The sequence below is a fragment of the Podarcis liolepis genome, assembly GCF_965112155.1.
Source record: "Podarcis liolepis genome assembly, chromosome: 15".
Classification (NCBI taxonomy): Eukaryota; Metazoa; Chordata; class Lepidosauria; order Squamata; family Lacertidae; genus Podarcis; species Podarcis liolepis.
In genome coordinates, this window is record NC_139566.1 from 17,567,456 (window position 1) to 17,591,433 (window position 23,978).

Sequence of the window (23,978 nt, forward strand, 5' to 3'; positions counted from 1 at the left end):
GATAACCAGGTTGTCATCAAACCTCCTTGCAAATCTGATTCAAACAAATCAAGATGAACAACATGAAAATCAAGATGATTATCTGGAGGTGACTCTAGTCTTTATGGGATGTTTTTTTATTTTCTGGTCACAAGGTGGCAGCACCTCTCCTTAGTCTCTTCTCAGAGCTTGGAAAGAAGGAAGTGCCTTATTGGGAAGGCAGAATATGGGCTTGTCCACACTGGGCTTGTCCAAATGTGGTTTTGCCACGGCCTCTTTCCCCATTAATGGCGGGGGGGGGGGGGTTGCGGGGGAGCAAGGCAGTAGCTGCAGAGTGGTGCTAGCTGGTCCAGCCAAGTCTGGAGGTGTATGTGAGACCTTAGAAAACTAATTAAAATCAGAGCAAGGCTCTTTTGCTGCTCTAGCGGTATTATTATTATTAAGAAAGCCAGATTTGTTCTGTTTAATCGTTCTGACATTTTCAAGTTTTCATAAATCCCCTTATGAACATTTCAAATAAAATAAAATCGCAGTACAGTGGTACCTCGGGTTACATACGCTTCAGGTTACAGACTCCGCTAACCCAGAAATATTACCTCGGGTTAAGAACTTTGCTTCAGGATGAGAACAGACATCGTGCTCCGGCGGCGCAGCAGCAGCAGCAGGACGCCCCATTAGCTAAAGTGGTGCTTCAGGTTAAGGACAGTTTCAGGTTAAGTACAGACCTCCAGAACGAATTAAGTTCTTAACCCGAGGTACCACTGTATCTTCTTTTCCAAATATGCAGAAGTATTTGTTAAACCACAATATTTATGCATCAGTGCTGCATAATAGCTCTCTTCCAGTATCCCCACCCCCTCTCTCATCACTTTCTTACTTATCTTCTGGAAATTTGTTTCTTTTCCTTATCATTTTAAAACTTCCATAAAAAATTATATGGAAATAACAATAACAACAAAAAACAACAGCACCATAAATATTGCAACTAACTAAAAACAATCCATTTGGCTTCCTTGCATTGCTTCTGCCCACTGCTGACGTCTTTTAAAAAATTCCTCTTTTGATGCCCTTTGCAATTTTTTCCCCAAAGCCCTGAATTGCTTCTTTCTCATAGACTGACATTTGTTCCACAGGGACTTGAAAGCTCATTCTCTGCTTGGTGCATACGTTAGGGCAGCCAAAGGCATTGTCCGCACCCAGGCATTCCTTCCAGGTATTCAGCTCTCCCTCTGGGTGCTTATTGTAGGAAGGGTGCTGCTTATCCATACAATTTTTTCCTTGCAGTCTCTGCACAATGGTCAGTGTGACGTAGTGCTTAAGAGTGTCAGACTAGGAACTGGGAGACCAGTATTCAAATCCTTCCCTCACTTGACAGTGAAGCTCCCTGGGTGACCTTGGGCCAGTAGTTCACTCTCAGCCTAACCCACCTCGCAGGGTCATTGTGCGGATTAAATGACGGGGTGGGGGGAACCATGTACACCAGCCTGTGTTTTCTTTTTCCACGGACGATCTGCTAAAGAACAAACAAAGACTCTGTCAAAAATAACCTGTGTGCAATATCTCAGTGACCTGTTTGCAATATTCAGGCTCCGTCGAACACAGAACGCACAGTGCAGAGCTGTTCCTGGCTGTCCCTGCCACTCAAGCAGCCGCCCCTCCTCTCCGCTATATAAAATACCAGCAGGAGAGAAGGAGGGAGAGCGAAGCAGAGGCAGAGGAAGGGAAGCACTTTGCCAAGAAGCTCCTTTAGAAGACCCTGCCGGCTGCGCCCTTTGAGCTCTCTGCTCGCTCTCTCCTCCAGGGGATTAAAACTCCAAATGTTGGTCAAGCTGAGGATGGCTTTCCAGCAGGCCGGGAAGATATCTGAAGGGAGCCTGCCCAAACTGGAAGCCAACATCCTCGTCATTGGAGCTGGGAAGGTGGGCAAGTCAGGTGAGTGACCCGCAAGTGCTGGCTTTGCATGGAAAGGGATTCCAGGTTCAGTCCCTCTCTCATCTCCAAGCAGGGCTGGGAATGACCCCACAGAGTCGCTGGGGGTTAGTCCCATCGGCTCTGATCACTGGGCCATGCTGGCTGGGGCTGATGGGAGTTGTAGACCAGAACATCTGGAGGGCATTGGAACGGAGCATGGTGAGGAACCTTCAGCCCTCCAGATGTTGATGAGCTGCAACTCCCATCACCCCAGCAAGCATGGCCAGTGACCAGAGACTCGTCGTTTGAGCAACATCTGGCAGGGGGCAGGCAAAGGCTCCTCACACAAGGTGAGGATAAGACTGGCCTACGCTCTGGCTCAGTATAGGGCAGCTTCCACAATTTTGCTGTTGGTTTTAAACAGGCCTCAAGTTAAGGACTTGGCTTGGATCTGGTCGGCTAAATGGTCCACATATTTGTAAGCATATTGGGGCAGGAGTTTGGCTGCCTGTTTGCTTAGGCTGCAAAGTGCCATCTTTGCCGAGGATAAAGGAGCTGGTGTCATGGAACTGTAGAGTTGGAAGGGACCCCAAAGGTCATCTAATCCAACCCCCTGCAATGGAGGAATCACTGCTAAATAATCCCTGGCCATCCAACTTCTCTTTGAAGGAGAGTCCACTACTTTTGGAGATAGTGCGTTCCACCATCGAACAGCTCTTACCCTCAGAAAGCTTTTGCTAATGTTGTCATTTGAATCCATTGGTTTGGGTCCCACCCTCTGGAGCAGCCCTTCGGGTATTTGAAGGTGGCTCTCTCATATTGCCTCTCACTCTTCTCTTAGTCATGTCACAACTATGCCGTGAGCTAGGATAGGAAACAGGGAATTGAATATCAAAGCAAGCCCCTTGGTTTCCAACCAGGGGACAACAAGATTGACCTCCCTGCCAGGAGGAACAGCGCATTGAACACTGCAAAGGATGACTTCGTTGCTGCTTTTTGTCAGCTTTTTATTAAATGCCATCAACGTAAAGCCACTTTAGAGGTACGATTTGAAAACATAGTCCCTGTTGCAATCTAAATGTAGTCTGCCGGGGAGAGAAGAGGAAAGGTGAGGGCTGTCTGTGGCTTTAGCACAGCTGTAGGGCTGACAGGTGTCCACAACCTCTGGAGGGCACAAGGTTGGTGAAGGCTTCTGTATCTGTACTTTGGGCAGAGGCCTAGCTCTGTGGGAGGGACACCCTCCAAAAGTGGTGGGCTCTCCTTCATTGGAGGTTTCTGAGCAGAGGCTGGATGGCCAACTGCCAGAGGTTCTGCAGCTGTGAGTCCTGCATTGCAGGGGGTTGGGCTAAATGGCCTTTAGGGGTCCCTTCCAACTTTACAATTTCTAGGATTCTGCAACGTGGGTGAAATGCCTACATTCTGAGTCAAGTGGGCCGTGATCACTTCAGAAGCAGCTGGGTATCGTGTCAGGAGGACTGCAAGGACGGGCCCAACGCTAAACCCACCTCTTAACTCACAATCCGTCTCCCGCGCCCATTCTCATTGTTTTCCCCCTTCATGGAGCTGCACAATATTGGAAGTGAGGGGGAAAGTCATGTCAGAATGGAGCTCTGAGGAAGTAGATGGCAAAGGAAGATCCCCCACATCTGTCTGTCTATCTGTCTCTTTCTCTAATTGCGATGGATCTGGGATGAATCCTCACCTGGGATGTGGTGATGTCACTTCTAGTCTGACCAAAATCAAATCATTCTTGTTACACCTATGAAGCTATGAATCCCACTTCACCTTGGGCCAGTCCCTGCCTCTTAGCCTAACCTACCTCACAGGGATGTTCTTGTGAGGGATTAAATGAGGGGCAGAACCGTGTGAACCACCTTGAGCTCCTTGGAGGGAAAAGTAAACTATAAAAGCAATAATGAAACCAACCTGTAAATAAAGATTTATTGCCTTTAGCAGCCGGATCAATGATGCCATCCTAATATTGCTGCTTCTTCCCACATTCTAGCTTTGACGGTTCGGTTTCTGACTCGGAGGTTTATTGGCGAATATGGAGATATTGGTAAGTGACCTTTGAGATAATCCTTCTCTGGTCCCGTCCCCCCCAATAATCAATTCTACAAATTATTTTTACGTTAAAATTATATACCACTTGGTTGTAATAAGACCTCAAAGTGATCTGCAGAAATAATAAAGCTATTGATTCTTTTTCTAAAGCTCTCTGGGGTTTCGCTGTGATCATCAAAGAGTATATAAATCTTGAAAAATAAATAAATAGAATCCTTTTCATCTTCCTTTTCCTCCCTCCTGGTCACCCCCTCACTTTCCTTCCTTCCTTCCCTCCCTCTCTCCCTTGACCTTGTGCTATTCACCATCTCCCGCCTCACAGGGTTTTTATTGTGGGGATAAAATAGGAGTTGGGGTGGTTGAAAAACCCCTCTGAATGCTTCCTTGAGCTTCTTGAAGGAAAAGTGTGATAGATGCATAACGATAAATAAATAACCCTTCCTCCACCCACCCACCCTATGCAAATATGGATTGTATGCAACTTTTCTAAGTAAAATTCCATTAAAATTAATGGACCTAAGTTAATTTTTAACGGGTCACCTCTGAACAGGACTGACATTGGAGATACCACAATATGGTCCTAATCTGGATAGGGGAGGGGCTCCCGCACCTGCAAGTCAGTGTGGTGTCGTGGTTAGAGTGTCAGACTAGGACCTGAGAGAGACCAGGGTTCAAATTCCCACATGGCCATGAACCTCACTGGGTGACCTTGGCCCCATCACTCACTCTCCACTTCACCTACCTCATAGGGTTGTTGTGAGCTTAAAATGGGGAGAAGGAGAACTATGCAAGCCAAATCACGTTCCTTGGAGCTATAATACAAAGGACATAAATCTGCATCAGTCTGGAGCAGCATTGTGGCAAGGGCTAAGGAATTAAACCACAGAGCCTAGGACTTGCCGATCAGAAGGTCGGCAGTTCGAATCCCCACAACAGGGTGAGCTCCCGTTGCTCGGTCCCTGCTCCTGCCAACCTAGCAGTTCGAAAGCACGTCCAAGTGCAAGTAGATAAATAGGTACCACTCTGGCGGGAAGATAAACGGTGTTTCCATGCACTGCTCTGGTTCGCCAGAAGTGGCTTAGTCATGCTGGCCACATGATCTGGAAGCTGTACGCTGGCTCCCTTGGCCAGTAAAGCGAGATGAGCGCCGCAACCCGTCGTCCGCAACTGGACTTAACAGTCAGGGGTCCCTTTACCATTACCTTTTACATCTCCTATACCAGGGGTCAGCAAACATTTTCAGCAGGGGGCCGGTCTACTGTCCCTCAGACCTTGTGGGGGGGCCGGACTATATTTTGGGGGGGTAAATGAACGAATTCCTATGCCCCACAAATAACCCAGAGATGCATTTTAAATAAAAGGACACATTCTACTCATGTAAAAACACGCTGGTTCCCGGACCGTCCGTGAGCCGGATTTAGAAGGCAATTGGGTCAGATCCGGCCCCTGGGCCTTAGTTTGCCTACCCATGCCCTATACCAGTGTTTCCCAACCGGTGTTCCGCGGCACACTAGTGTGCCGCGAGACGTTGCCTGGTGTGCCGTGGGAGGGAGGCGGGCGAGTCGGGCGGCGAGAGGCGGGGCGGCGGCGGCGAGGAGCATAGGCGCCGACTCCATGGGGCCTGAGGGGGCCCGAGCCCCCTCAAAAATTCGTTTGGGGGGGCTCCGCCCCCCCAATAATCTCGGGCGCCCCTCCAGCAGAGCGCCGCCGCCGGTGGCAGCGGCAAAGGCCACCGCCTCCCCGAGACGCACCATCCCCGCCCGCGTCTGCTCTTGCTCTAACCGCCGCCGCCACCTCAGAGTCCCCGCCGCTGTCTCGGGCGGAGTGGGGTGGGGGAGGCGCGTGTGGGCGGAGAGAGGGAAAGAGAGAGGAGCGACCTGCCCGGCTCTCCCTCTCTCGCACACCCGCCGCCTGACTGCGCAACCCGAAGAGAGGCGCAAATCCCGAGGCAGCCAACCAAGCTCTCGCCCAGCCCGCAGATCCCACCCCTCTCCCGATGACGGACGCGCCGAGCCACCATTAGGAGAGGGGAGCATTCCGCCGAGTTGGTCGCCGAAAGCGCGCTCTGGGAAAGAGGAGATAAGCCCAAGGGCGCAAGGTGAGGGGAGAGCCGAGGAGGGCACGCAAGTTTCGCACGGGCCGATAGAAATTGTGTGAACGAAGGGGAACCGAGCGAGGCTGGACGTGACGAGAAAGAAGCACGCCTGGTGTTTGGAAGAGGGATGCTAGCCTAACCATTACCTTCTATGCTGTTACTATTTTTTTTTTTTTTTTTTTTTTACGTAAGTAAAAAGTGACCTTTCCCCATCTGGCATGGTGGTGTGCCTCGAGATTTTTTTCATGAAACAAGTGTGCCTTTGCCCAAAAAAGGTTGGGAAACACTGCCCTATACAATCCATACAATCTGCCCTTGAAGGCATGGCTACAGAGTTAATGCACACCCACCCTCAATTTATTATGGCCAACAGACCAGAAATAAGACCAGCTAATGTAGCCTGCGGCCTGAGCTGTTATTAACACATTTTCTCCCCACCTCTCCTCCCTTCCAGAATCAATTTACACCCACAAAGTGATAATGGCTGGCCAGGAAGCCTGCTTCAGCATCTGGGACTCCGTCTGCCCCCAGGTAAGACATCACCACACACAATTCACCCAGGCAATTTCCACAAAAGGCGAATGCCTGGCTGAAGCTGGCCTGCCAGCGGTGATGCCACGGTTAGGGAGCTGGACTAGGAGCTGGGAGACCAGGGTTCAAATCCCCCCACTCAGCCGTGAAGCTCACAGGGCGTGACCTTGGGCCAATCACTTGTTGTCAGGCTTGTTGTAGGGATAGAATGGGGAGGTGGAGAAGCATTACAGCTGCCTTGAGCTCCCTGGAGGAAAGCTGGGGTAGTATATAAATGTAATAAATAAATAACAATATGTAAATTGATAGGTTCCGTAGGAGGATTATTACTGCTGAGAGGCGGGGGGTTCTTCTCATGCTCTGAAATGATGTTGTGCCATTAGCAAGAGACGTACATGATGGGCAGGGAGAGAGAGGAAGCTCTTTTGGAGGCCTGAATCATTAATTTAATAATTTGATTTCCGAAAGTCGATTTCCTGAAGGAGCATTAGGGGCAGGTGGCAGGGTGGTGTAGCGGTTAGAGTATCAAACTAGGAACTAGCAGACCAGAGTTCAAACCCTCACTCAATTATGAAGTTTACTAGGTGGCCTTGGCCCAACCAGCCTAAGGTACTTCACAGGGGAGAGGGAGATTGATGTATACCACCTTTGAATTCCTTGGAGGAATAATAATAATAATAATAATAATTTATTTATACCCCGCCCTTCTGGCTGGGTTTCCCCAGCCACTCTGGGCAGCTCTCAACAGAATATTAAAAACACAATACAGCACAAAACATTAAAAACAGATGTCTTTTAAAAGCAAGATACAGTCATACCTCAGGTTGAATGTGCTTCGGGATGAGCGAGTTCGAGTTGCTCTGTGGCAACCCAGAAGTAATGGAGCACGTTCCTTCTGGGTTTTGCCGCTTGCACATGCGCAGATGCTCAAAATGACCTCACGCGCATGCACAGAAGTGGCGAAAAGCGACACGCGCGTGCGCAGACATGCCGTCGCTGGTTACTTTGCTTCTAGATACGAACGGGGCTCCGGAACAGATCCCGTTCACATCTAGAGGTACCACTGTAGATGTTTATTGCCTTGACATCTGATGAGAGGGCGTTCCACAGGGCAGGCACCACTACCGAGAAGGACCTCTGCCTGGTTCCCTGTAGCCTCACTTCTCGCAGGGCGGGGACTGCCAGAAGGTCCTTGGCACTGGACCTCAGTATCTGGGTTGAACGACAGGGGTGGAGACGCTCCTTCAGGTATACAGGACCGAGGCCATTTAGGACTTTAACGGTCAGCATCAACACTTTGAATTGTGGCCAGAAACGTACTGGGAGCCAATGTAGGTCTTTCAGGACCAGTGTTATATGGTCTCGGCGGCCACTCCCAGTCCCCAGTCTAGCTGCTGCATTCTGGATTAATTGCATTTCCCAAGTCACCTTCAAAGGTAGCCCCACGTAGGAGTAAATAAAAGTGCCTCGCTAACTCCGGCCCTCGTTCAAATTTGTGCAGATGGCCAAGCTCCAGGGTTGCCTGAACGAGAAGCAGCTCCGCTGGGCCGACGGCTTCGTCATCGTCTACAGCATCAGCGACCGCGCCAGCTTCCATTTCGCCCGCCAGCAGCTCCAGAGGATCAAGCAGCTGAAGAAGAGAGGAGGCGCCGAAAAGGTCCCCGTTATCCTGGTGGGGAACAAGCGGGACTTGCAGCACCTGAGAACCGTCTCCAGCGAGGAAGGCCGCCTTCTGGCCCTCTCCACCGACGCGGGCTTCTTCGAGATCTCTGCCGCCGAGACCTACCATGGCGCCCTGGTGGTCTTCCACGAACTCCTGGACCTGGTACGGGACTCCAGGAGCGCCACCAAAAAAGCAGTGGGCATCCGGGGACTCGTACGCAGCATGTCAGCTGTCCTTGGGAGGAGAAGGACTGAATGAGCTTTGGTTTCAGGGAGCTGGGAGGAAAGAGAGGAACTAGGGAATTTTGGGAGAGGAGCTCTGGTGACGGCCGCTCAGTTGGATGTGCATCCATCCCTAAGGAACATCGGGCGAAATGACCAAAGAAGGATGGTGCAGAAAGCTTGCACACCTTGGACCTAGAGTTATGGACAGCTATAAATGTACTTCTTGTCTCTGAGAGTAGCCGTCTCTTGCAAGCACAAAACAGAGGTTGGATGGCCCATCAACAGGGGTTCTTTAGTTGTGGTTCCTGCTTTGCTAGGGGTTGGACTAAATGACCGCATGGGGTACCTTTCCACTCTGTGATTCTGTGATTTTGCGCCTTGGATGCAGGAGTGATGCACACCTCCCGCACGATGTTACCAGGGTCTGGCGCTGTGGATCAGGAACGGCGGCGTGAAAAAAAAGGATGAGGAAGGTGCTTTGGAGCATGTGCAGAGCACCATTTGCTTCATCGCTGAACAGCAGCAAAAGCAGACACCGTGTCTCCGGAGTTAGAGGGTGGGTCTTGCGAGTCAGAGGCTGTGGCTTTTGCTCAGGGGAGGCCGGCTTACATTAATCACTCTGCAGTGGCAGGGTTCGAAAGAGCAATTACGGCATTTGTGTGAAGGCAAACCTTTTCAGAGGCTCTGCAGGGGTTGGAGAAATGATTAGGTTGATTGGGTAGGAAATAGAGCTCAAATGGATCTCATGCCAGTTCAGTGCAAGAACCCTGCTGGATTGGACCGTGGGCGCTTGCCACCCACCCAAAGCACTTTCTCTTTGACTTAAGTGCTGAGGTAGCTGGAGGCTTTGCCATGTTGTTTTAAATGTTATCTGCAATGCATGCTGAAAGCCACCCAGAAGGCGCCTGCTCTCGGTTGCATGCTATATAATTCCCCTTTTAAAAAGAGGGATGGAGAAGAGCTAAATAGCAAGGAGGCAAATTTCCAGTACTCTGTAATGTGTGTGTGTGTGGGGGGGGATTTTCCCCCTTCTTTTTATCCCCGGGAAAGAAAACGAAAATGTTTACCATTATGTCCTTGTTTATCGTATAAGTTTGGTTAAACCACTGGCTTTAGGAAGAAGATATAAGAGTAGTCCTGACCAGCAAATTTGCTATTATTATTATTATTAAAAATAGATGTTGAATATGAACCTCTTATGGTCATGATCCAAACAGCCACACTGCAAGTTCTTAGCCTTTACAGGATGCTTCTCAAACTAGACACGCCATCCTGCAAACTACAGACACGCCATCCTGCTTGGGCAAATGACTTTGGAACGGACGGGCATTTCTAAAGCATGTTGGTGAAACATCACAGGGATCTGCTCTTCAAAGCTGGCTGGGATTGGGAGGAGAGTCCAAAGTCCCAATGAGTGTACCTACCCAAAGTAGTTACAGTATTTGGATTCTGGTTGTGCTGAATTATAGGGTTGCCAACCAGCCAATATTCTGCCAAGACAAATAACCTAACCAGATTCAATCCCTAACCAGCCCGGAAGACTGGCCTGTTTCAAATTCTGCCAAATGGCTCCTCCCATCAGTTGTTCCCCGACTGCGCCTCTGACTGGGCTCCACCTTCTCCTCTGACGTAAACCTCCTGTTCCCACCCCATCACTTCTGGCCTCCTTGTGCTGAGGATGTGGCCTTGCCCAATGAGCCAGTATTTTTTAAGAGAGCAAGCATAGCTGCATCCTGCACATCAAGATTCTCCTGGGTAGCTGGCCTGATATGGCAAGCAAGGTTCTTCAGATGTTCCATCTTGCCCTCCTTTCCTCATTGCTGTGCCCATCATTGATTTTTATTTTGAAACCACTGTGCGCACATCTGTACCATTAAGTGCACAGCTTAATGGAGAATCTCAGCATAGCAGTGAAGGCTGGGGCTGATGAGAGTTGTAGTTCAGGACAGGGCAGGTTGGTGAAAGCCTGGGGTGCTTTTAGATGATTTGTTTATTGAGCATTCAACCTGATTTGTCTGCAGGGAGATTAGATGACGACTGCTATTTACTGAGCGGTCTATTTACTCTGATTTGTTTGTAGAGAGGTTAGATGACGTTGCGTCAAAGCTAGCATCATCCCAGACTTTCCAGTGCATTTCCTTATCCTGTCACCTTCCGTTTTGAAAAAAAACAATTCCCATCTTTTTGTGAAAGCAGGTTTGCTGCTCATGACCTCCCCATCAACTGTAACTGCCCAGTTTGCCATCATCCCACCCCAAAATAGCAGCAACCCAGAAGCAGGGTGGCTTACAGCGCCCTGCAAGAGGACTGAACAGGTGCAGTCATTTTAGGCAGTGAGGACACAGCGCAACATTTTGTCGTGGTTTCCTTTTGTTTTCATTTATTCAAAATTTGTTTTGGGGGGATTCTTGTTTACGTTCAAACCTATTTTGTTATTGAACTGTTCTGTTGAAATGAAACTCTTGCAGAAGAAACCTCTCACTGTCGTAATGTCTGGATGAGTAATAAAAAGTTTACTATTTATGATGACGGTGATGGACTGTGGTGAACTTTCTTTGTTTGTTCTCCAAAATCTCCAAGCAGCGAGAGACTCCACTCCAAAGGTTTCTGGTGCTTACTCAGGGCTCTGCTTGCTTGGAATGAAGGTTAGTCAAGATTGTGGTGTCTTTAGGATATATGGTTTTAGTTACACATCTCTGCAACCTTAGCATAGGACGGAGGGGCTCACAGCGTCAACACCCCAACAGGTCTTGCTTCTCCTTCAGTCGCAGCTTTGGATCCAGCACAGAGCAAACAGGTCTCTGTGTCTCCAGCTTCCAGCCTGCTTTTCCAGCTCGGCTCACATTCACCGCACTGGCTGTTGTTCTCCTCCCTAGCAGCTAGGTGAGGGGGATGGAGAAAAGGGCCACCCAATAGCCTGGAGGGAATCATCACTTAGTTGCAGCTCTTGCAATCTCACTCATTCTTCATTCTCATTCTCATTCTCATTCTCATTCACACACACACACACACAGTGGTACCTCGGGTTAAGAACTTAATTTGTTCCGGAGAAGAAGAAGAAGAAGAAGCAGAGTTTGGATTTGATATCCCGCCTTTCACTCCCCTTCAGGAGTCTCAAAGCGGCTAACATTCTCCTTTCCCTTCCTCCCCCACAACAAACACTCTGTGAGGTGAGTGGGGCTGAGAGACTTCAAAGAAGTGTGACTAGCCCAAGGTCACCCAGCAGCTGCATGTGGAGGAGCGGAGATGCGAACCCGGTTCACCAGATTACAAGACTACCGTTCTTAACCACTACACCAAACTGGCTCTCAAGTCTGTTCTTAACCTGAAACTGTTCTTAACCTGAAGCACCACTTTAGCTAATGGGGCCTCCTGCTGCCGCTGCGCCACCAGAGCACGATTTCTGTTCTCATCCTGAAGCAAAGTTCTTAACCCGAGGTAATATTTCTGGGTTAGCGGAGTCTGTAACCTGAAGCGTATGTAACCCGAGGTACCACTGTATATATGTATTCATAAAAGTTAAATACAGCAAACATAACATTTCCAAAAATTTAAAAAGCGGTTCTTTCGAACCTTCAGACCTTCCTTCCCTCCATGGGTTCCATTTATATATATTTTTCCTGCATCTTTTAATGTAATCTATCCATTTTGCAATCCTGGTTTCCAAAATTCTTGTTACTTTACAAGTGTCCTTGTATCCCTGCCAAAGATTTCAGCTGTTTACAGTGGTCTCTCAAATATGTTAAAAAATTATTCCAGTCTTTTAGAAATACTTGGTTTTCCTGGTTTCTGATCTTTCCCGTCAGTCTTGCCATTTCTGCATATTCCATCAGCTTGGTCTGTCACTCTTCTCTGGCCGATACTTTTTCTTCTTTCCATCTCTGGGCTAGGAGCATCCTTGCCGCTGTCGTTGCATACATAAACAGTCTTTTATTTTATTTTTTGGTAGTTCCACGCCTGTAATACCTAAAAAAAAAGCCTCTGTATTTTAAACAAAAGTTATATATCATTTCCCAGAAAGCTTTTACCTCCCCACATGTCCACCACATATGATAAAAGGTACTCTCTTTCCTTTTACATTTCCAGTAAACATTTGAACTGGTCCTATACATTTTTGCAATTTTACTGGGTGCAATCTCACTCATTCTTTTGGGATACTGATGAGGACACTTAAGTGACCAGCTAAGGCATAGCTTTCAATGTTTTCCTTTTCTTAAGGGGAATTCCCTTATTCCGAATAGGATCCCTTGCAAGAAAAGGGAAAAGTTGACAGCTATGAGCTAAGGTTGTCCTCTTACCTATTCCTTGTCTGACTTGTTAGATTCTAACCCTCCCTGGGCACAGGACTCCAAGAACTGGAAGGGGCTCAGAGCATCATCCAGACTGCCCCCCCCAAACCCCCACATCAATCCATACAGTCCCTGCCTGCAAGCTGCCTAAGTAATCAAGCAGTGCACTGCAAATTGAAATTCCCTTTGAAACACATTTTCAGCACTATTATTCTCAAGCAGTTGGCAGAAGCAGGAAGCAAGGATGCTCTGTGAACTTTCCGAAGCACGCACACAACGCTGCTAAGAGAGAACAGACGTCCAAGGGAGGGTGGTGCTGCTATTTGTGGATCTGAGTGGGCCTGGGTTCAAAAAATGCTGCCTCTCTGGGGCAACGGCTCCTCCGGAGTCCACAAAGATCTGGAGAGCTTTCTCAGACACGCTTGGCAGAGGACCCAGTTCACACAATGCATTACTGGGGTAGCAGTAAGTCACAGGGGAGCTGGAGCTCATTGAACTGGAGGCTGGACCACCTGTTGTCAGATGTTGCTGGGGCCCTCCAGATGTTGCTGGACTACAACTCCCAGCAGCCCCAGGTGTACTTTTTAAAGAGCTGCTTTGGAACAGGTTTTTTACCGGGACAGCTTCTCTTGCCTCTGCACCACTGCAAGGGGGAAAGCAGCAAGCTGTTAAAATCAAACAGGCCTTTGGAAAGTAACGCTGATCACTGGGCTGGCTGCTGACATGGCAGGCTGCATTTTAATTGCTGGTTCAAAAAGTCTTTTGATGTACAATATTTTAACTATTATTTTTAACTAGGGTTCTTTCTTTTCTTTCTTTCTTTCTTTCTTTCTTTCTTTCTTTCTTTCTTTCTTTCTTAATGTTGTTTTCAAATGTTTGAAGCTGCCACGAATCCCTGCTTGGGGAAAAAGCAGGATATGAATAACCTATAATTCCCACCCTACCCCTGCAACTCTAAAAGATAGAATTTTTTCATAGGGGAACAAGACCAGAAGCACCAGCTTGTGAGGGCAATTGTGGGGGGACGATGACAATAACATCACCCCTCCCTCCCCAAGCTGGGCAGAAGCTTCCTGAGCTTTGGGGAGGAGGCACCGGGGGAACATTTAGGGGAGTAGCCTAGTCCCCCTTGTCCACTGACCGCATGCCACTGATGTGCACCACCTCAAGGTCCCTGAGGATAAAAAGGTGAGATAAAAATGCAACCCGAAGATCATAGGGGATGCAGGAGGCAGATGGATTATTGTACCTGCAGGGTATACATAAGGGGGGCTAGATTAAATGACATTTAAATCTCTTGCGATTATAAGTCACATCCTCGGCCACAGATGGTCTCCACAGACACAGTGTGAAGCTGCAAATTTACTGGCAGCTGTCCCCAGCGACAAAATGAGTGTGATATGCTCCTGGCGGGTGATGGCGGAGGGGATGTGGAACAGCATGTGAAACTGCATGGCCAGAGTAAGGTTAAGGGGGGCTGGGGGGAGCGACTGGAAGTGAGGAAATTTCCACCAGGGAAAGGAAAAGTACCCAGAAGATGGTGACACTAAAGGCCTGACAGCAGAAGACTCCCGTTATATTTTGGATGCTCACTGGAAATGCTGTTGTCATTGTCATTGTTTTCAAAAGCTTTCCCCCTATTCACATCTGTGGTGACAGGATTAACAGCCCACCAAATTTCATTATTATTATTTTATATGAAAAGAGTTCCATGTGCCGTTTAGAACTGTAGAGTTGGAAGGGACCCCAAGGGTCATCCAGTCCAACCCCCTGCAATGAGCTAGCCCGCTGCAGCATGAATCTAACACCAAAAGGCTCTGACATAGGGCAGATTCATACCATACTTAGAAGCACGTCCGACACATGCTTAACCCCCAAAGAATCTGTATTTTGTTAAGGGAGCCAACATCAGCCTCAGACTCTAGCGCCCCTGAAACTTACAAGAATACCATTTTTGTATTATGTAACACAGGAAGTGAGCCAGAAGGGGAAAGGGTGGGCACTTCATACTTTCATAGGACCCTGTATGGCACTTACAGACCCTCCAAGTGTCCCCATTTTCCAGGTACAGTCCTGGAATTCACAGAAGCCGTCCTGGTTATAATGCATTACTAGAGTTAAAGCAGGATGTCGTTTGTCCTTCACGTGCCACAACCATTCCCAAACAACCTCAAAACGTAGTAAGACCATCGATGTACAGTGGTGCCCCGCAAGACAAATGCCTCGCAAGACGGAAAACTCGCTAGACGAAAGAGTTTTCCGTTTTGGAGGTGCATCGCAAAACGAATCTCCTATGGGCTTGCTTCGCAAGACGAAAATGTCTTGCGAGTTCCTGCGGGGTTTTTTTCCTCCCCCCCCTTTTCTAAGCCGCTAAGCCGCTTATCAGCTGATCCGATAAGCCGCTAAAAGCCGCTAATCCGCTAATCCGTCAATGGGCTTGCTTCGCAAGACAAAAAAAACGCTAGACGAAGAGAATCACAGAACGGATTCTTTTCGTCTTGCGAGGCACCACTGTAGATGAGTCCCTGGTTTCTGATTTGATCCCAGAATGTCCCGTTTTTCCTTAGGACGTCCCTATTTTCATCGGAGAAATGTTGGAAGGTATGGAGTTATGCAACCCCTCCCCCCCCCGAGCCAAGGAAATAAGTAACTTTACAACCTTTAGAAGACATGTGAAGGCAGATCTGCATAAGGAAGTTTTAAAAAAATGTTTAATCTTTTATTATGTTTTTATAAATGTTGGAAGCCACCCAGAGTGGCTGGTGCAACCCACTCAGATGGGTAGGGTATAAGAAAGAAAGAAAGAAAGAAAGAAAGAAAGAAAGAAAGAAAGAAAGAAAGAAAGTTGTTGAACAGGATGTCCCTATTTTCATTGGAGAAATGTTGGAGCCTTCTCTTGGAGCTGAAACTATCTTGTGGATTCTAATCAGTTCTTCCCATAGATCCAAAAACTGCTGGTGGGTCAAATGTCAACTCCACCCTATTCAAAGCGGGGAATAGGGGGAGGGAATGGAGAAAGGGAAGTTCAGAGCTGGTGCTGCACAATGCACAAGGCTTCACAACCCTAAAAGAAGTAAAGGAAGAGTGTCCCTGTTCTAGTGCAGAGTTCCTTGCCTTTACCACTTAGCAACCAGTGCTGTCTCTTGTGCCTCCCATGGTTAGGCAACTGTGTTCTTTTCTAGGCACCTCTGCGCTGAGATTAGGTCATGCTTTGCCAAACCGGTTCACTCCCATCAGACTCAGATGCCATGGCTGTTTTGGAGTCCCATCACCCTCCAGGCAGCAGCTGTGTTGGACTCCAATTCCCATCAATAAGTCTGTTCCAGCTCTGACACCTTGCCCTTTTTTGAACCTTTTCCGTGATGGACAGGAATTATCTCACATCGTTGCAGACATCTCTCTCTCTCTCTCTCTCTCTCTCTCTCTCTCTCTCTCTCTCTCCTACCCACACACGGAAGATCGCTGCCTGTTCCATGTGCACGGATGTCTAAGCAGAGCTTTCCCCCTCTTGCTTAAAGATACCCTCAAGAGGAAGGAAAAACAACAACCCTAATTGCCCTGTAATATAATATATAATATAATTGCCCTCTAATAACTGCAGATCAGAAGGAACCTCTTCAATGGCAGCATGTGGAAAGGAAGTGCACCTGCACACCACGCAAGGCCCTCGTCTAATTGCACGTGGATTTGCACGTGCATATGCACGCGCTGGAGACAAGCAGGGCCAGGCCACGGTATTTTGTGGCCTGCCGCAAAGGATGAGATAACACACATACACACTGGTTGTACAGAAGCTAAGGACTTTCCCCACACTTCCGCTAGTTCCATGTCTAGAAAGTACAGTTCTGAGTACAATTCTCCCTGGGCAAGGATGGAGGCTTTCATCCGCCTCACCCACTCCCAACACTAACAATACTCTGCCCCCAAGAAAGGAACAGCCTTCCCAGACCCAAAGTTCCATGTGATGGGACACCTGGCAGGCGAGAGCGAGAGATGTTCCGTTGCTCCTGCTTCCTCCTTATTGTGAGATTACTCAACGGCTAACTCAATACAAAGATCATGTTCCCTTCTTCCCTTCCAGCCCCGCCAGGCAAAAATGTTTCTTACCAGGCTCTGCGTGCCTTATTCTAACACAATTCTGTCACCCCGGGGGACCTCTCTGCAAAGGAAACTGTTCTCCCTGAGAGCAAGGGTGTCACTCTCCTGGACGGTATGCGCCAAGCTAGCAGCAGCTGAGCGCAGCCGGATGTTCTCTGGAGAGCATTGCTTGACTGCATAGCAGGGAAACAATTTCAACTTTTCCCTGAAGCAAGGCACTTGAGCCTGGAGTGCAATATTGATGCTTTACGAGCCTCATAGAATTGCAGAGCTGGAAGCGATGGCTGCGATTTGTGGAACTGGCACTGTACGAAATTGATATTTTAGCATGGCAGCACCTACACTTTGGAACATGCTGACATTGATAGTTAACTGATTTCTGATTTTAACTTTTTGAAATGAGTTTTCTCGTATAGCTTTATGCGTAAATGTTATAAACTGGTCTGATATATATACTTTTTGTGAATGGCTGTGTATCAATTATTTTTTATAAATAAAGAAAATAAAAGTGAATGCACAGGCGTGAAAGGCATGTGCACAGAATGCTGGACCACGATTTAGCGTATGGGTCGGCAAACTACTGTAAGGTCCGTGGGCAGGATCAGGCCCAATTGCCTTCTGGATCCGGCCCATGGACGGTCCAGGAATCACCACATGGACTGCCAGTACGTGGATCACCAGCGCACATGTTCTTTTCCTCCCCGTCACACAGCGGCGCTGGCGGCACCTCCTCCCTCCCTCCTCCTGGCTTCTCTCTGCCCTGTCTAGAGGAGGAAGGGGGCTGGGCTTTGTTGAGCTGCGGTTGGCTGAGCGCCCCTCTCGAGTGGCTGCCATTTAAAGCAACCCCTCTCTGGAGCAAGCCCTTTCACGCACTCATCGTCCTGCCGCCACCACCAGCCCCCGCCGTTCGCAAGACACAGGTGAGCCTGCCTGGTGCTCTTGCATCTTCCCCCCCCCCCCTTCAAAATATAGTCCAGCCCCTGACAAGGTCTGAGGGACATTGGACCGGCCCCCTGCTGAAAAAAATTGCTGACTCCTAGTTTAACATTACGTCAAACCCCAGTCCTTGGGCAACCTGGATCAGGTCTCTCTGTCTCGCACTCTCTCAGCCTGTAAAGCCAGACTAAGGGTGGGTGACCTGTTGCTGAGAACTGTTTGTGAGGAGGGAACCACAGATGCACATTCCGGAGCACTGTATGCAAATGAAAGGGGAGGAAGGGATCAAGATGTGGTTGGCAGCAGCAGGAGGAGGAGATGTTCCTGGTTATTACAGATCCCCCAGGGAGCAAAGCAATGGGGCAGAAAGTTTCGCTTGGCTGGGTGCCTAGAAAAGAACAAAGGCCTTATCCTTGTCATCACCCAGTTTGCGCCAGGACGCTATGCTTGGGTCTGCGTGCCACTTGCATGACATACAAGAGAAGAGGAATTAAGGAAGGGCTCCAACCTCTCGCATTGCCCTTTGGTTTCAGTTGGCAGGAGGGTGCAATAGGTACAGAAGAACATGAGTGGAGCCTACAGGATGCTCCCTGGATCCCTTTTCGAAAACTGACATTACATTGGCTATTTTCCAGCTCTCATATATGGAGGCTGATCTGAGGGACACGTTACACAGTTTTGCTAGAGGATGGTCAATTTAGTATCTGAATTCTTGGAGGTCTGTCAGGTGGGTGCCATCCAGACTCAGCAATTGGCCAGCTTTTATTTTGCCTGTTATGCCTAGAACTTCACCTCTCTCCACCACTATCCGCCTTTGTTTCCCAGACTCACATCCTGCAAAGGTCAGTTCAGACACAGGTATTTCCCCTGTATCTTCCATCATGAAGACAGATACAAAAATTCATTCAGTTTTTCCATTATCTCTTTATCCTCCTTTACGACTTCTTTGACTCCCTTGGCATCCAAAAGCCCTAACGCCTCTCTAGATGGTTTCCTGCTACTGTATATTAAAATAACTTCTTGTTGCTAGGATGATCTCTGCTTGAGACAGTACAGCAGTACAGACAGGATTTGAGAGCCCTGGCTACGCATGACCTCCCCTGTGGAAGGCAGTATGCCTCTGGTTAGCAGTTGCTGGGAATCTCAAATGCCTCTCTTGTGCTCAGGTCCTCCTTGTGAGCTTCCCTTGGAGGCATCTGGCTGAACGCTGGAGCATCTAGGATGTGGGTCTCTGGCCTGATCTTGCAGCCAGGCGCTTCTTACATTCGCACTAAATAGATGTGCGATTAAATTTATCAACGACTTGCATGATGGACTCAAGGGCATCCTGATCAAATTTGCAGATGACACCAAACTGGGAGGGGTGGCTAACACCTCAGAGGACAGGATCACACTTCAAAACGACCTGGACAGATTAGAGAACTGGGCCAAAACAAACAAGATGAACTTTAACAGGGAGAAATGTAAAGCATTGCACTTGGGCAAAAAAAAATGAGAGGCACAAATACAAGATGGGTGACACCTGGCTTGAGAGCAGTACATGTGAAAAGGATCTAGGAGTCTTGGTTGACCACAAACTTGACATGAGCCAACAGTGTGACGCGGCAGCTAAAAATGCCAATGCAATTCTGGGCTGCATCAATAGGAGTATAGCATCTAGATCAAGGGAAGTAATAGTGCCACTGTATTCTGCTCTGGTCAGACCTCACCTGGAGTACTGTGTCCAGTTCTGGGCACCACAGTTCAAGAAGGACACTGACAAACTGGAACGTGTCCAGAGGAGGGCAACCAAAATGGTCAAAGGCCTGGAAACGATGCCTTATGAGGAACGGCTAAGGGAGCTGGGCATGTTTAGCCTGGAGAAGAGGAGGTTAAGGGGTGATATAATAGCCATGTTCAAATATATAAAAGGATGTCACATAGAGGAGGGAGAAAAGTTGTTTTCTGCTGCTCCAGAGAAGCGGACACGGAGCAATGGATCCAAACTACAAGAAAGAAGATTCCACCTAAACATTAGGAAGAACTTTCTGACAGTAAGAGCTGTTTGACAGTGGGATTTGCTGCCAAGGAGTGTGGTGGAGTCTCCTACTTTGGAGGTCTTTAAGCAGAGGCTTGACAACCATATGTCAGGAGTGCTCTGATGGTGTTTCCTGCTTGGCAGGGGGTTGGACTCGATGGCCCTTGTGGTCTATTCCAACTCTATGATTCTATGATTCTATTCTAAATATATTCGGGCCAGTTAACACTTTGGCTTTCACCCAATCTGGTTTTGTAAGTTTGCAATTGCTACACATCAATAACATTGGTTTTTCTCCAATGAGTATTCTGGACAATTCCCCCACCTGTAAAAATTAACACCTCTATTTGGGGGGATTGCTTGTGGTGTTACTATGCTATTACATTGCTATAATATTTATTTATAGCCTGCCCTTTACCCAGATGGACTGAAGAGAAGTTTTCACTCCTGATCTAAAAAGGGAGCCACTCCTCATGGAAGCCCAAGAGGTGTGCCATTTTCCTTCCTCTCCCCAAAACTGAGGGGCCGACTCTTGAATTCAAACTTCATGGTAACTGGGCAGGGTCTATGGGTGGAATCCAGGGTAGGCCCAAGGGTCTAGAATTCAGGAACGCTCACCTTAAAAAGAAGGATGTGGACAAGCTAGCGGGTGTTCAGAGGAGGTTGACCAAGATGATCAAGGGTCTGGAAAACAAGAATTATGAGAAATGGTTGAGGGAGTTGGGTGTGTTTAGCCTGGAGAAGAGGAGACTGAGAGCGGGTAGGATAGCCATCTTCAAATATCTGAAGGGCTGCCGCATGGAAGATGGAGCAAGATTGTTTTCTGCTTCTCCAGAGCATAGGACTTTGGATCGATGGATTCAAATGACAAGAAAGGAGATTCCAATAAAACATTAGGAAGACCTTTCTGACAGTAAGAGCTGTTCACCAGTGGAATGAATGGGCTGCCTCAGATGGTGGTGGACTCTCCTTCATTGAAGGAGTTTAAATGGAGGTTGGGCGGCCATCTGTCCCAGATTTTTAAGGTGTGATTCCTGCATTGCAGGGGGTTGGACTAGATGACCCTTGAGGTCCCACCCAATTCTTAGAACTCTATGTAAACACACACACACACACAACCTTGTTCTTGCTTTTCTAGCAAATGATCTGAAACGTTACAAAACAAACACCCAGCCAGGCTAGTTTTCCCTTTCTTTGTCTTTTTTTTAAAATAGCCCCCCTGCCACGTTGTGTCATGGGTGACCACTGGAGCCTGCCCAAGGGAAAGGCAGGTCTGCATTCCCAGCAGTGGTGGTGGTGGAGAGTGGGTGGGCAAAGGCACCCAAGAGGTATGCTAAGCATTCCTTCTGATCTGGTCACGCAAGCGGGCACAGGTGGATTTGTAACAAGACAGTCCACTCCTTCCAAATGCACATTCTCTGGGAGCCTGAGCTCTTGGCGGGTCTCAAGAAGCGACGTACTGCCAACATTGAAAACAAAGTAAGGAAATTTCATCCCACTGTCTGAAACGTTTAGGTGGTTGTTTATTGTGGGATTGGGCACACGTGCAATATTTTTTGCAGCGCCCACATGATGTCATTGGCATCAATATGCCAGCTGCCCTGTTCCCTCTTAATCCAGATTTACCCGTTCTGGGGGAAATATGATAAGTACAAAAACACTTGTTTCCAACAACTCGTTTGCAATATCAGAACAACAGTTTTGCAGTACAGTCTGAAGCCCCAACAGCAACTCCTCCTTATGCCGTGCCCTGTTTTCTCGTTGCTATTGTTGGCGGCTGTTGCCATTGTGGCATGCTCTGTTTTGCCTCAGTGACAACACATCCAGGGCCAGCCCACAGGGCTGCGAGGATTAAATGTTTTGGGCAAATGGGACAGAGGACCATGTATACCACCTTGAGCTCCCTGAAGGAAAGGTTGGATATTAATAAGAAGAACTACTTCAGTATTTCTGCTAAAATTATAATCCTACATGGTTCTTCTGCTCTTCGTTTTATCCTCACAACAACCCCATGAGGTAGGTTGGGGCTGAGAGGCAGGGACTGAGCTATATGACTTGTGGGGATTTGAACCCGAGTCTCTCCCAGGTCTAAATCCAGCCCTCTAACCACTACACCACACTGCTTCTGGTTATAGCCTTGCGTCTATGCAAACCCTCTGCCTTCCCTATTATCTTTTGGTGTACTCCTAACCCTCAGCCAGGACCACAATGAGTGTTCTCTGCAAACTTCAAGGAGGCTCTGTTTACCTCCTGGGCTCCCATCTCCCCTGCTAGGGTTCCATTAAGTCACAAAGTCCACACCTGTCTGAGCAAATATTGTTAAAACCCTAATTAGAGGAGCTGGGAAAATGAAATGAAAGAAAAGAACGCCAATTACAGATTTTCTTGTTAATCAGTCCCAAGACCTTCTGACCTTCCTGGTGGCAAGTGACACAGAGGAAAGTCCTTCACTGCATTTCAAGGGTAGGACAGATAGTAATGGGATTAAGATCCTGCTGACACGCTGCAGGTGGAAGAGACCAAAGGCGCAGCTATTTATGGTTGCAGGCAATCGAAGAGACATCAGGACCTCTAATTGGAGCTAATTGGGGCGGTGGGGGTGGGCGGGGGATGACCAGTGGTTATTTCACGGCCTGGATCTTGACCTTGAGTGCTGCAAAGCTGCCCACTCTTTCTGTGCTTCTGTTAGGATCTATTATTATTACTGTACTATTATTATTATTATTAGTTTATTTATATCCCATTCTTTCCCCAGACTGCAACTCAAGGCGGCTTACACAAATTCAAACAACAGGCAAAATACAAAAAAGCTAAACATACATAAAATATAGCTATTAAAAAGTCATTAAACTCTGATAGAATTTAAAATATATATAAAAAACAAATAAGCTTAAAATACAAATAATAAAACTAGCCCTTTCCTGAAAAACAGTCAATTCCCAAAGACCAGTTGGAAGAAAAGTGTCTTTACCTGCAGGCAGAAGGACAACAAGGAAGGAGCCAGTCTGGCTTCTCCAGGGCGGGAGTTCCAAAGTCTGGGAGCAGCCACTGAGAAGGCCCTCTCCTGCATCCCCACCAACCATACCTTTGAGGGTGGCGAGACAGAGAGACGGGCCTCCCATGAAGATCTTAGAACCAGGGCAGGTTCATACAGGAGGAAACTGTTCTGAGCTGTATAACCAGCGCTTTGTGGACAGTCTGTAGAAGCAAATCCATGCTATACATGTAAAGCACATGACTTCCCCCAAAGAATCCTGGGGAATGTAGTTTGTTAAGGGTGCTGGAAGTGGTAGTCCTTTGAGGGGGAAACCACAGCTCCCAGGATTCCTTGGGCAAAGTCCTGTGCTTTAAGCCAATTTATTGGCTAAGCTTTATCTGCATAGTGTGGATCTTCTAATGATAATCTAAAGCAACCTACTGTGTCCCTGTGCTCACCTGGCTCAGTATTGCTCCCTCCGGCTAGGAGTCTCTCCTAGCCCTACCTGGAGTTGCCAGGGCGGGGTGTGTGGGATTGAACCCGGGACCTTCTGCATGCAAAGCAGGAGCCCTACCCCTCAGCTGCATCCCAACTCAGTATAAACGTCTTCCTTGCCTTGCATGTCAAAGGTCTCAGGTTCAGTCTTCAGCATCCCTGTGTAGGGCTGGAAGCTGTGAACAGGGCTGGCAACAGGGTTTTCTGTGTGTGGATCCACAACATTTGCAGAAATGTTGTATACGCTTTATGTCACATGCAGATTTGTATCCTACATTTGCAGGGGCAAGCACCCAAAATAAATCTGTGTTGCTTCAAATGTGCTTTAGAGGTATAGCGTTCACAGCCTGTGTTGCTGTTATCAAATTCAGCAGAAGGAAGATGGGAGGCAAAACTATAGTTACGTAGTTTTTTAGGCGCCATTGGCTGAGGCGCAACCTACTGTTGGGCTCCATGCTTTTTGCCCCACTAATTTCAATGCTCTCTGGCCACCTCTGCCTGAAAGAGACCGCTGCCAGAAACCTGGGAGACCTGCTGCCAGTATAGCACAGGGGTCACCAATATGGCACCCATGGGCACACATATGCCAACAGAGGCATTCTCTGGTTCACAAACATGCCCTGTGCCCTCAAATGGAGGGTCTGACTCAGTATATCCCTGGCTGCCTTTAAAAGGCAGAAATTCAGCAGGTGCACTTTC

At 48.1% G+C, this 23,978-nt stretch overlaps 1 protein-coding gene and 1 long non-coding RNA gene across 2 annotated transcripts; one reads left to right on the top strand and one right to left on the bottom strand.

The window, feature by feature from the left end:
* The first annotated feature begins 1,655 nt into the window (after positions 1-1,655).
* LOC310694710 (ras-related and estrogen-regulated growth inhibitor-like protein) lies at positions 1,656-10,996 on the top strand. The gene is made up of 4 exons (XM_083478064.1): positions 1,656-1,911; positions 3,896-3,949; positions 6,504-6,580; positions 8,082-10,996. The coding sequence occupies exons 1-4, from the start codon at positions 1,797-1,799 to the stop codon at positions 8,499-8,501; spliced, it is 666 nt and encodes a 221-aa protein (XP_083334190.1). The 5' UTR covers positions 1,656-1,796; the 3' UTR covers positions 8,502-10,996.
* A 6,801-nt stretch (positions 10,997-17,797) lies between these two features.
* On the bottom strand, positions 17,798-23,235 carry LOC310694752. The gene is made up of 3 exons (XR_014519805.1): positions 22,779-23,235; positions 20,426-20,491; positions 17,798-18,624 (listed from the first exon to the last, which is right to left on the bottom strand). It is a non-coding gene; the product is annotated as an uncharacterized lncRNA (long non-coding RNA).
* Between the last annotated feature and the right edge of the window lie 743 nt (positions 23,236-23,978).